This window comes from Dicentrarchus labrax, unplaced genomic scaffold (genome assembly GCF_905237075.1).
Source record: "Dicentrarchus labrax unplaced genomic scaffold, dlabrax2021, whole genome shotgun sequence".
Classification (NCBI taxonomy): Eukaryota; Metazoa; Chordata; class Actinopteri; family Moronidae; genus Dicentrarchus; species Dicentrarchus labrax.
The window spans coordinates 16,800,071-16,812,709 of record NW_026136703.1 but is presented as its reverse complement, the minus strand read 5'-3'; the positions used below and the strand labels follow the sequence as shown (position 1 = coordinate 16,812,709).

The 12,639-nt window shown below is 41.7% G+C and overlaps 1 protein-coding gene across 4 annotated transcripts in view; it reads left to right on the top strand.

Moving 5' to 3' along the window:
• fermt2 (FERM domain containing kindlin 2) overlaps window positions 1-12,639 on the top strand; it is a 40,838-nt gene that overhangs the window by 25,481 nt on the left and 2,718 nt on the right. For 2 of the 4 annotated variants that reach the window (XM_051387264.1, XM_051387281.1), the window contains 11 exons: window positions 837-1,062; window positions 1,231-1,333; window positions 1,681-1,788; window positions 5,119-5,253; window positions 5,872-5,921; window positions 6,556-6,680; window positions 6,828-6,934; window positions 7,028-7,246; window positions 10,132-10,152; window positions 11,745-11,869; window positions 12,043-12,184. In XM_051387264.1, the coding sequence (XP_051243224.1) occupies window positions 837-1,062; window positions 1,231-1,333; window positions 1,681-1,788; window positions 5,119-5,253; window positions 5,872-5,921; window positions 6,556-6,680; window positions 6,828-6,934; window positions 7,028-7,246; window positions 10,132-10,152; window positions 11,745-11,869; window positions 12,043-12,184 (1,361 nt within the window). The remainder of the gene's footprint in view (window positions 1-836; window positions 1,063-1,230; window positions 1,334-1,680; window positions 1,789-5,118; window positions 5,254-5,871; window positions 5,922-6,555; window positions 6,681-6,827; window positions 6,935-7,027; window positions 7,247-10,131; window positions 10,153-11,744; window positions 11,870-12,042; window positions 12,185-12,639) is intronic. The other 2 variants (XM_051387273.1, XM_051387289.1) reach the window with 1 other exon arrangement.

The window sequence follows — 12,639 nt, the reverse complement described above, 5'->3', positions numbered from 1 at the left end:
GCCCACTTCCTGATTTCAGAAGGGATTTAGTGGTTTAGCCAGTGTTGCTTCTTGACCTAGGCCCTACAGAGGGAGAGAGGGAATGGAGGGGTATGGGGCCAAAAATACTCCCACAAGGCCAGCCAACAGGAAATGCAAACAGCTTCACTTTGGTTGCTTGCGTATGTTTGCTACCAAATCTCAGACTTATTTAAGAATGAATGAAAAGGCAAAGCAAAATATACAGATATATAAGCATTTAAATAATGTAGACCCCTTATTCAGTGAAGATTTAGATGAACAATTAAGTGGCAGATTATTATTATTTTTTTTCAAACCTTGCGTTTTTGTTCAAATCCATGCATCCTCCTCCCATATCTTTGCGCACCCCCTCTCCTCTCTGTGGCGACTTGTGCAGTAGTTTGCTGTGTGCAGTGCATTCCTGCAGGTTTTTTGACTGTGAGTAAATGGGTGATCCTGATCATGGTCTGCAACATCTGCATGCTGATCCACATCCATCCAGCCATCGGCAGGAAGACATTGTTGAAGCCACTCATGTGTGGGCTGGTAGTCACATGGTGTTGTTGACCGCTAGCTGGCCTTGCTAGGCTGCAAGTGTGTGTGCTTTTTGAAAAGTGTTCACCCTTTTTTCCCCCATATGCTGTTTTTGTTGATTTACAGTATTTGTGAATGTGCACTTGTTGCTTTGAAATGGGAGTATTCATTAAATTAGTGTCTGTGTGAGACAACAATTAAATAAAATATGTATGTAATATTGTTCCTTTATTTAATGTGATAATTTTCTTTTTGGACCAAAGTGCACTATAAGGGACTAACTGATGACTGTGTGTTTTCAGGGAGCATCTACTCCAGTCCAGGCTTGTACAGCAAGACTATGACCCCCACCTATGACTCCAGAGACGGCAGCCCGCTGTCACCCACCTCTGCCTGGTTTGGGGACAGTCCACTCTCTGAGGGCAATCCCAGCATTCTCGCTGTCAGCCAGCCAATCTCCTCACCAGACATCCTGGTCAAACTATACAAGCCCCAGTCCCTTCTGGATAAAGCCAAAATCAACCAGGGGTGAGGTGAACTTTGTTTAGTGGTTTGGTGGTTTAGTTAAACTGCTCATAGCCAGAAAGGCTGTGGTGGGATTGCAGTATATTTAGGGCCCTGCAGCTAATCAAAATACTTGCAAGAGGCCATAGAGAGATTGTTTCAGAAGAAATTATATGCATTGTTTGTGTACAGGTGGTTGGACTCCTCCAGGTCTCTGATGGAGCAGGATGTAAAGGAGAATGAGGTGCTGCTGCTGAGGTTCAAATACCACAGTTTCTTTGACCTCAACCCAAAGGTACGTGCCATAGACAAAGCTGTACAGTTTCAACTTGCAAATGGAGTCCCTGGGGACATTTGTTGAGGACCTGATGTACCAGAAAGCAACATATCATTTTACCTGTGTAATGAGCACAACGAGCATAGATAGTAAAACTGGCAGGTTAGATAGTGTGATTCAGGTATTTTTGTAGAGTATATGAAAAGTAACTGGACAACAGTCATAATGCCATTAACCACATAGAAATTCTAACAAGTGTATCACCCATATCTAGTTGTGTCCCTTGTATATCAGAGAGTGTGAGTCTGTGTTTATTCGCTGTTTGTTTGTATGCATGTTAACCTCTGTGATAAACCTCTCCATAGTATGATGCAATCCGAGTGAACCAGCTCTATGAACAGTCCAAGTGGGCCATCCTGCTGGAGGAAATTGAGTGCACGGAGGAGGAAATGATGATGTTTGCTGCCCTGCAGGTAAATAGACTGTGTGTGTTGTGTGTGTTTTGTGTATGTCTGTGTTTGTGCCTGATCTCAATTTTCCTGTTTCAGCATTGTTTTGTCAGGGTCTGAAATTTTAAGGCCTGCAGTCCTCTTTTCATTGGGCAATGGGCACATTGCCTTTTCAACCGCAAGCTAATGAATTGGATGGGCTTACAGCCCAGAGCTGAGCCATATGGCTGCCAGTTCTGCTGCAACATGCATACTAAAACTTGGCTATTATACACTGGTGCAGAATGAGTTAATGAGGGCATTATCACACATATCCCACTGGGCTTCTCAATATACTTCCATATCAATCGATTCCCTTTATTTCTGACTCATAGTTCATAGAACCCTTAGGCTTTTTTTTTTTTAAATCTTGTATGAATAATTAACTACAATTAACTTGAATGATTACGATTAATACCCCTTCAGTCTTTTACTATATGCGGTTTTGAATGCCTGGAAACCAGGCCAAGAGAGTCATCAGACAAAGAAATTAAAATGTGATGTGGAAATATTACATTCCAATTTTCATAAATGTTCTTGTTGATCTACAATAACCTGTTGAAATTCCCTTTATTATATTCTTCCAACATTACAATCTCTTAATATTAAGGGATTTCAAGCATGTTCATATACTGGACCATGGCCATTAGCTTTATTTGAGTAATTTAGTAATTAAGTAATTTTGGCAAACCTTGTCATACAGAGCTGATCTGGCCTGAACGTTTGAGCCACTGGCAGCATCAGACAAATTAGTTTTCAGCTTAAAGGAAGATCAAGAGGAAGAGAAATAGGGAGCGGTGGAAGTGATATACAGATGTGAGCCCCTTTAGCCCCCTCAGGTAGCCCCCTGTAGTCTGGGGTGGTGCCCCTGCTATTTCTGACCCTCATAAACTGTGTGTGCCAAGACCCGAGGACGCCACCCTGTCCTCACCCCCGGGGTAATTATAGAGCATCTTGGGCCACAGGACCCAGTGCCTAAGCTCAGACCACCCACCCCCAGCAAGATACTGTCTGACAGACCTGCTCACATTCCTCTCAAAGCCCTCTTACACTCTGAGGTGTTAGGTGTGTTTCATCAGACCGGTTATAATTACACTTAACTAGTTTCTTGTTACTCTTCCTGAGAGAGATGCTAATCTGAGTTGGATGTTTAGACTGGCGGCTACTCTGTCACTACCTGTCTGTTAGCACTTTTAGTAGCTACTACTATGTTTGATGGTATGGTAATATGAGCTCAGGGTTTTTGGCTTAGATTTCACTGGTGAGAGTGGATACACAGGTTCTAAATAAAGAGCAATGATTGTCCACATCCAGTATGTTGCTGGCTTGTGTTTGCATGCTATGACCTCGACATTTTACACAGCAGTACACAGAAATGAGATAATCAGGAGTCCAGAAAAGTGACCGACCTGGGCAGATAAACACATGGGCTCAGCCACTCATAAACACAAACAGGAAACAAGCGCCCCCCCCCAGTGTTGCAGTTTTTAAAAGACAGAGAGGAAGAGGAATGAAGTGTCATAGCAAGCCCTTTGTCCCACATTCTGTAACCTTAGCTGGCTAAAGCCTCACATATCTCTCTCAAACTCTCTGTATCTCTCACTCTCTCGACAGCTGTTCATTCATATATTGGTGGGGGGTTGGTGATGGGTTGACATTATAAATACCATTTGTCAACAAGTTGTATTTAGTGTCTGTGACTCACACTAACAGGGAAACACGGTCAGGTTTTCAGTAATGGCTGCATCCTGATGAATTGGTGTTGCCAGTTTTACAAGAACGTCCTATCCTATTGGCCCTGATTTACATATGTTCCCAGTAAAAATATTTCAGAGCCTGTTACAGTTCAAAGACGTGCTGAGAACATGTTGTTCAAACTGTACCACTTACTTCTGTCAGGGAATCATCAGCACCAGTCTTCTCATCCTTAACTAGTCTCCTCATCTTCATCTCTTTCAAAGATAAAAGTCCTTGTTTCACCACTGGTAAACTCACTGTTTGGCAACACTTGCTAACATTAATGCCAACACATCTTAAAGTATTTGTGGCAATTATCACAGACCAATTCACTTTTATAAGACAAAGTTGGAGGGTTTATGCACCAGTAGCACACATGGCTGGGAACTTTATAGAAATCATCAAAACCGTTGACAAAGGTGTTGGAACAGCTAACAATTTCTTGCAAAAAGTATATGTCCAACTTCCTCTTCCTTTACTTTAAGTCAATCTCTGGGACTGGTTGTTTTTCACCTGGAAGGCTTTAACGAATATGGTAGACAGAAACATTCTGTAATGGGCAGAGTATAGGTTTTAACAGTGCTGTGGGGATAAGACTTTAAAACCTTATCCACAGAAACCTCTGGTGTGATAGTGTGAGTGCATACTGTACATGTGTGTCTGTGGATATTGAGACAAACATTCTTAAATTTCTCTGTATTAACTGGTTGATATGTAGGACTAAGAAGTAGAGAAATATAAAGATGATTCATTTGATGAGTTCTAGACCATATAAAGGTTTGGAGTTTCAGTGAAATTATAGAACAATACAGTCACTTGTCCCACATATTTCCTATAGTTGTAGACCTATTGTCATGTACCATACTGGGGTATTTTTAAGTCTTAAGCCGAGCTCATACTACAGGAGGGTTGGGACAATTTATTCACGATTCATGTTTGATATTTAATTCAAATATAATAATAGAGAATATTTAAGTTAAAATCTGGATGATTACATCTGTAAGTATTTTCTATGCAGGACCACAGTAGCCAATGAGCGAGACAAGTCTAACAGAAAACAAAAGATGTTGCAAGCTAGAGTTAGTTCAGAAGAAGCTGATGCGGTTTCCAAGAAACGGTAAACATCTTAGCCCTTCAGGGAGTATTGTTAGCTAGCATAATACTGTTGACAGATATTAAAACTGAGAGTTAAAATCCAGCTATTTCGAAATAATAGGCCATTTAGACTGCGTCTCCCGAACCATTTTCTTATACAGACTCATTTTCTCACTGCAAAATATTACTTCAGTGAGTTGTTGCAACACATCAGTCTCCATTTTGTTTACATCTGCTTCCTTCTTCCATCTTGTATGTTGGATGTGTTTGAGATTAGAGAGAAGAACATCTTTGTAATTTTTGAAGGATGCAACGTGATTTTTAGAGTCCTGTAGTCGGAGCCTGGCTTTAGGTGCACATATTAAACGTCTAATGTCACTTTAAAATAGAAAATATGTGGAAACCCTGATTTACACAGAACAATAAAGTACTCTAAATGAATTAGTAATGGGCCTAACTGGAACTATCTCTTCTTTTCCTCAGTACCACATCAACAAGCTGTCGATCATGTCTTCAGACAACCACATGAACAACAGTGAGAAGGAGGTGGATGAGGTGGATGCAGCCCTGTCAGATCTGGAGATTACTTTGGAGGGAGGGAAGACGTCCAACACACTGGTATGACAACATTGCCATAGTTTCATGTTCACTACAGGAAATACTGTTTGGTTGTGGACTACATGCTCTGTCCAAGTTTTTTTTCATCCATCATTACGTGAATTTACTTTCCAAATTGTAGTTGCTTGGCAGTGTGTTTGGTCCTTTGTTTCTCCACTGTATTCTGATGATGTCTCCTTTCATCAGTGGTATTAAACGCGAGCGGAAACCTACATAGACACTGTACACTGACCCAGGGGAGGGGAAATCACAATGAATCTCACTGGAAGTGCAAAATTTCACAGTTATTTATGAGTCCTGCATCTGACAAAAGACCGGGGGTGTGAGATATGTGACGTTTAAACAAACCCAACAATGCTTGGGTTATGTGTCCATTATTACAGCAGCCCTGCCTTAAGAACTTATTTATACAGTTTATACAGCTTATCAGAGGAAACTCAGCTTTAAGATATTGCAAAAGAAGTGTTGTTTTTAGCATACTCTACTGAGCAATGACATTGAAAATGTACAATGTTGAGCCCGAGGACATTGTTTTAATTAGGTTTAATCATGTTCTTATTGGTTTATATTTAAATGTTCCATGTTTATACTAACAATGGGTTTTTACCTTCCTCCTAGGGTGACATCACATCTATTCCTGAGCTAGCGGACTATGTCAAAGTCTTCAAGTAAGTCCACATTCAGAGCGACCACATGCACTTACACTGTTATCAAAGTGCTAACAGCTGCATATGAGTGCGTGCAAAGATTTGTCCAAAAGATGCTGAGTCTATCAAAGAACCAGAAAAAATAATAACCAGAAGAAATAAAAGTTGTTGGCTAAATAAGAGCGCTGTTGTCTGGTTTGAATCAGTTTAATAGGCTGCATTGTTTGCCAAAGGACATTTGCAGGCTGAGCCTTCAGTTTAGCTTTTGAAAGTGATTACAGTTGGACCAAGCATATTTTTAACCATATTCATTTTTGGCTTTAAGCCTTTGCTGACAGGCAGGTGGCCACAGGGGTGGTTGTCTCATAAAATGTATAAACCATGGGGGATAAGGGGGAGGGGTGGTGGCTGATATCAAGAGGCATTTCCTCTTTAATGGTTTTCCATTAATGTTCACGTCCAATACTGGCTCCCTTTCTCTTCACCTTGCTGACTTTGCACTTGAAAAGCTCTCCCTATTTTTCTTTTTCTGTCCTTTGTACTCACTTATGATCTCCCCTCCCCCGCTCTCCCTCTTGACCACTAATAAAGAAAATGGGTGTTTTTCCCATCTGAAGTCTAATACGTCTCCCTCTGTCTGTTATATATTTTCCAGACCCAAGAAACTGACACTGAAGGGCTATAAGCAGTACTGGTGCACATTCAAGGATATCACAATTTCCTGTTACAAGAGTAAAGAGGAAGCACATGGGACACCTGCTCACCAAATGAATCTTAGAGGTGCAAACACACAAAAGATGTAATTTCATGTACATGCAAGAGTATTAATGCTGTTTTTTACTGCTGCAAGGAAGTCATTTTGTGGCAGTGTGTTGGGTATGACCTTTGACCTCTTGTTCCGCTCTGCACTTTGGCTTCCATGTGTAGGTTGTGAGGTAACTCCAGATGTTAACATCTCGGGTCAGAAATTCAACATCAAGTTGCTAATCCCTGTGGCTGATGGAATGAATGAGATCTGGCTTCGGTGTGACACGGTAATACTCAAGTTTTAGTGCATTATTTATTTATACATTTATGATCATTTCTTGTCCTTTTGACAGGTTTTTAAATTTGCCTTTCTTCTCCAGGAGAAACAGTACGCCCATTGGATGGCTGCGTGTCGCTTAGCCTCCAAAGGCAAAACCATGGCCGACAGCTCATACAACCTGGAGGTTCAGAACATTCTGTCCTTCCTCAAGATGCAACACATGAACCCCGACCCCCAGTTCATTGAACCAATCACCACCGATATCAACCCAGAATGCCTGGTGTCCCCGCGCTATTTGAAGAAGTACAAGAACAAGCAGGTAAGCCGTGAAAGCTGCCTTTCTATACGAGCCTAAACATACAACCCCTGAATGCACTGTAGGCTGTAGTTGCAGCGGCATGGAGGGTAAAAAGTGTAGTTAACAAAGGGAGAGGATAAACACGGTAACTATCTGGTCTAATGTGTATTTTGTAAGAGTGTGTTTACTTGTTTGATGAGTCGATTGTGGAGTTAGATGGAGCAGGGTCTGATGCTTCCCAGATGGGCGCCTCCTGGCATCAGGCTTGTCTTGCATTGGAATGTAGCCTCCCTCTACTCCCCCTCCTTTACTCTCCTCCTCTTCCCTTTTCCTTCTCCCCACCCCCCTCTGTCCGAGGGGAAACCAGGACAGCAGACGTCCAAACCACTCCGCATGCGTACAGTAGAGTTGCTTATGTCAGACTGTAATGGATACCTTTCCTGCTCTTGGCCTTTGTGCTTGTAGACAAAGAGAGTGGATATCTCTGTCACTTAACCTGTAGGTGCTCAGTTAATTATGTAACATTGGCAAGAAATTATCTAAACACAACATTTTGGGGCGACAGTAGCACATCATCAGCAAACATCTTAATAACCAGGTGTAATATTTAAGCACTAAGAATGAATTAACCTTCTTGCAAACTTTCTTGGAGAAGTCTACAATGTGCCCAGCAGATTTGCAGGCCAGTGTGTGTGTACAATGGAACAGCTGAGTACACGGCTGCCATAGCTGTGTTAGTTGGGGGTGGGTGTGGCGGGGGGGGTGCCTCTCCATAGTTTACTCACTCAATTGCTGAAGTTGTAGTAAAAAAGTAGAATGTTGCTAGGGGGTCTGAGGGATGTTTACAAGGGTGTTGGTACAGTAAGTGATGACTCAGAAATGGTCTCGGCCATATTCAGAAATATGCTGGACGGAGAGAGAGAGAGGGAGAGAGAGAGATAGGGTGGGACAGAAAGAACAATATAGGTCCAGTAAATGTGTGTCAGCATGGCTGGTTGAGTCTGTATGCGGATGAAGTTCTTCTTGTGGGTCATAATACAAACCAGGCTTGTTCTGCGTCACTTTGATTCTCCTTTAACACAGGAAACATACGTATGAAGTGGTTGTTCTGAACTTGTGCCTCATTTGAGACTTCTGTCACAGGTTCAGCTCTGGACATCACTGATCAGAAACTGTATTTCTGAAGAAAAATTAGAATCAGCCCAAAATTACAGAAGCACCAAATTAAGTTTCAGTTCTCTCTTTCTCATTAGCCAGGAAATCCCTTAAATATTGTTGCGGTCAGTAACATGAAATTAACTCTTGAAATATCTCTTATAGAAAATCCTGTGCTCTAAACTCAAGGAGTGACCAATCCATGTTGAAGTAAAGAGAGAGTCACAAAGCCAGGTCAAACGCAGGTTGACCCACTCATATCAGTCATCCTCTTGGTTTAACCTACGTCATTGTGTTGGTCTGAAAGATAAGAATTCCCGGTCTGCTTCTTGGTTAGCTTCTGTTTCACTAGTGTTTAAATCTCTGTGTCTATGTATCTAAGTCTTTGACGTAGAAGCTTTCTTTCATTGGTTTTCCTGGAAAGTTTACATAAGATACTGAGGTTTTCTTAACATGTTCTGCACTAAAATACTCTGTTGGTGATATTTAAGCAGCTCATCATTTCATTCAAGATGAAACAATAATTATTTTGCTAGCATTTATATCCCATAAACCACATGTGTGCTATCCAAACCTCAGGGGAGGTGTAGTTGTTGAATGATGATAATTGTTTTTATAATCTTAATCTAACTCAAGTTGCTCAGATGTCACAGTCCACTGACCCATTTTATTAAGAACATTGACCGAAAACTCTCGTATCATGTTACAGTTGTTTTTTAGAAAGACAAATGAAAAAAACCTTCTGTGGCATAAATTCATTGCCTGAAATAGAGGCTAGCTTGAACAGGGGGCAGGACTTAGACTTTTGAGGAGTATTAGCCTGGCAGGGTGTGTGTCAGTGTGGGGCTGTGGTTCTTTCTGGTCCAGCTCCAGCCTCACTCCCAATCCCAGTCTGATAGGGGGCTATCCCTAGGCGCAACATGAAAGAGTAGTGGCGTTATGTACAGTATGTGTATGTGTATGTGTATGTACCCACACATTCACACACACATGTGTAGTGGGCGTGGGGCATCAGGAAATGAGCCGTGCCTGGGAATGCTGCGCGGGAAAACTGTCTGGGAAAAGCCTGTTCTGAGTCAGCTGCGACCCCTCCCCATCTCTCTTAAACTGGACTTCCTGTTGCGAGACTGTCAGAGGAGACTTCCGTGCTGCAGCTCCCAGCGGATACACACACAGGAATTTTTAGATTACTTGAACCATAGTGGTCTCTGGCTAAATCTATGCTTTTACATAAGAGGAAGCAAACATTACATCCACAATGATAAACTCAGATGGACATATGACACTCCCTGACTTTGAGGCCACTTGGTATATACCACCATCTTGTGGATGAAAAGGGAATTACAGAGAAGCTGTTATTATTTTAATAACCCTTTGTGAAAACCTGTAACAGACACTATCTAGACCTGAAGTGTACAGTTTCAGTGCCCACTTCCTTCATTTGAAACCACACAAATGTAGTGTAACCTCCCTCTTTTCTCTTATAAATGACAGTGTCTGACTCCTGCTGTACCCTCTCTCCCTCTTGTGGCTGAACACTGCATGACCCCCCTCCCTCCAGACTCCACAGTGCCTCTCCCCCACTTTGTTTCTTTTATTACAATTATGGCCTCCTACTTTGTTGTTTGGGATCTCTCCTCCCTCGACATTGATCTCACTTGCTTGTTCTCTTTGTCCAATCTTTCTTTCTTTTCTTTCTTCTTGTATGCATCTCCTTCATTCCCTCTCCCATCCCAACCTCTCATCTTCAGCCAGGCTATATCAGGGACTTGGTAAGTTGAGTTATGTGTCCACTGGGTGACTTTAAGCCTTAGATACATATGTATGTGCATGAATGTATAAACTTGAACACTTTGTGTGTCCTAGTCGCCTCACCTAACAGTAGTGCAGCTGTATAACATCATAGTCACGGTGCCTGATCGTCCCAGTAGAATAGATCAAATCCTTCTTGTTCGTTTATGTTTGTTATGTGTCATTAGCTCTAATGTTTTCAGGGTGCTATAAGACATGCAAATGATACAACATTTGGGCATCTGTGTTATGTATGTTTCTTTACCTTAACGTTGGGAAAGAAACCTGCAACACTACATTAAAATAAATTGACCATGCAGGTGTTTCTGCATGTTTTAGCCCATTTAACACAAGTTCCATATACTTAACATTGATGCCAACCATTTTCATTCAGCAAACCACATGTTTATAGATTGAAAGCAGCTTTAATGTGTTTTTGTATGTGTTTTGCTTTTCTGTCTGTATAATATGAAAAGCAGAGACTAGAAACTTGCTCAAAGTAGTCCATCACACTAAAGCAAATTTTATTTTTGAAGGCATTTTATTGTTACGCAGGTGAACAGGGACTGCTGAATCATTTTTGTGCTGATGCTTTTAAGTGCTTACAAGAAGCTGTGGCAAGCCCTAAATTGCTTCCAAACTGCAAAGAAACTATCAGCCTCATTGATTAATTCCTGACACCCATATTTGCTTTTGTTTTCTAATTAGCAGCAAATCAGCAGCTTGAATGTACCTTTGTGTATGAAACGTGGTTTATAACTGCCTTGCCTTCAAATTAGATTTTTAGTAGATTTGTAGTTCAAGAATACAGTATTAATCTGTAGGGGGGTTGGAAAGATAAAGTTCACTGTGATGGATTACTTATATCAGAAAATGTCAGAAAAAGTCTCTATTAGGTCATTTTCATACTAAACCACATAAACTAAAACCAGCGGTGACCCAAAGGGTAGGAGAAGCACATTCATAACTCTTTAACATGCTTTAGAAAATGGTCAGAAGTAATTATACAAAGAGTATGCTCATCTTAGACAGTGGGTCACTCTGGATGTCACACTGCTCTTACAGTTGAATTAGCTAATAACATTTTGGTAAACAAAGGATTTAGGGTCGGTAGGGGAACACACACGTGCGTGCATGCACACTCACACAAATTGGAAGCTTCCCTTGCCTCATTAACTGTAGTCTGGCTCCTAGGGGTCTCATAGGTTTCGATTTGTTTGTCTGTGCTGTGTGAAATAGACTTTCACTGTGACAGCTCTCTGGTTATTGGCTGACAGTGTGTGTGCTGATGGCTTTATGGAGTTAGCCACAGCTTGTTTACGCATTGGGTGTGTGTGTGTCTGTGTGTGTCTGTGTGTGTGTGTGTGTGTGTGTGTGTGTGTGTGTGTGTGTGTGTGTGTGTGTGTGTGTGTGTGTGTGTGTGTGTGTGTGTGTGTGTGTGTGTGTGTGTGTGTGTGTGTGTGTGTAATTGTGGGTGCATCGGGTGGTTACAGTGTGGTGACAGGATGCATTTGTTTACAGTTGGGAGTGTGTTAGTGTTTGTCGTGAAAAGTCATGTGTGTGTATTTGTCAGATTTCAGCCCGGATCCTTGAAGCCCACCAGAATGTGGCCCAGATGAGTCTCATCGAGGCTAAGATGCGCTTCATCCAGGCGTGGCAGTCTCTGCCTGAGTTTGGAATCACTCATTTCCTTGCCAAGTAAGTTTAGTCACAGTTGGGGGGGGGGATTCAATAAATTGGTGATGTCTATACCTATATCTCCGTCACCGGCTCTCTCTGTTTTATGGGCCGGCAGTCACTCATACCGTCATTTGATCCACACACTTTCATTTCACAGTGGATTCTCTTCTTCTTCTTCTTCTTCTCTGCAGGTTCCAGGGTGGAAAGCGGGAGGAGCTGATCGGCATCACTTACAACCGTTTGATCCGGATGGATGCCAGCACTGGAGACGCTATCAAGACCTGGCGCTTCAGCAACATGAAACAGTGGAACGTCAACTGGGAGATCAAGATGGTAGGAAACCCACTGAATATGACCATTTTAATGTAATGTAGGAAGGTTTTGAAGAGGAAGAAGAATCGGGAATAAAAGCGATGATATATTTCTGGTTCTGCTGCATCGGTTTTTATACTTTTGTAGGCAGATGTAAGTATTTGCTGGTCTTCTCAGATAGTAAATTGAATAGTTTTGGCTTTGGACTGTTGGTCGAACAGAGGAAGACGCTGAATAATTCAGAGATTGTGAGGGGAATTTCTCAAACAGACATTTCACAGACCAAACCATCAATTGAATAATCTATAAAATGAGCTGATTAATTGGTTATCATTAGCAGCCTTAGTTGATTGTAGCACTAAAAGCAATGAGCTAAAAGCATCTCAAAGCTGCCTAGAGCTGTACAGTCGGTGGTTTGAATCTGCAGCACTAGCAATCCGTCCATTTCACTGGGAAGTCATTTGATTTAACTTTAT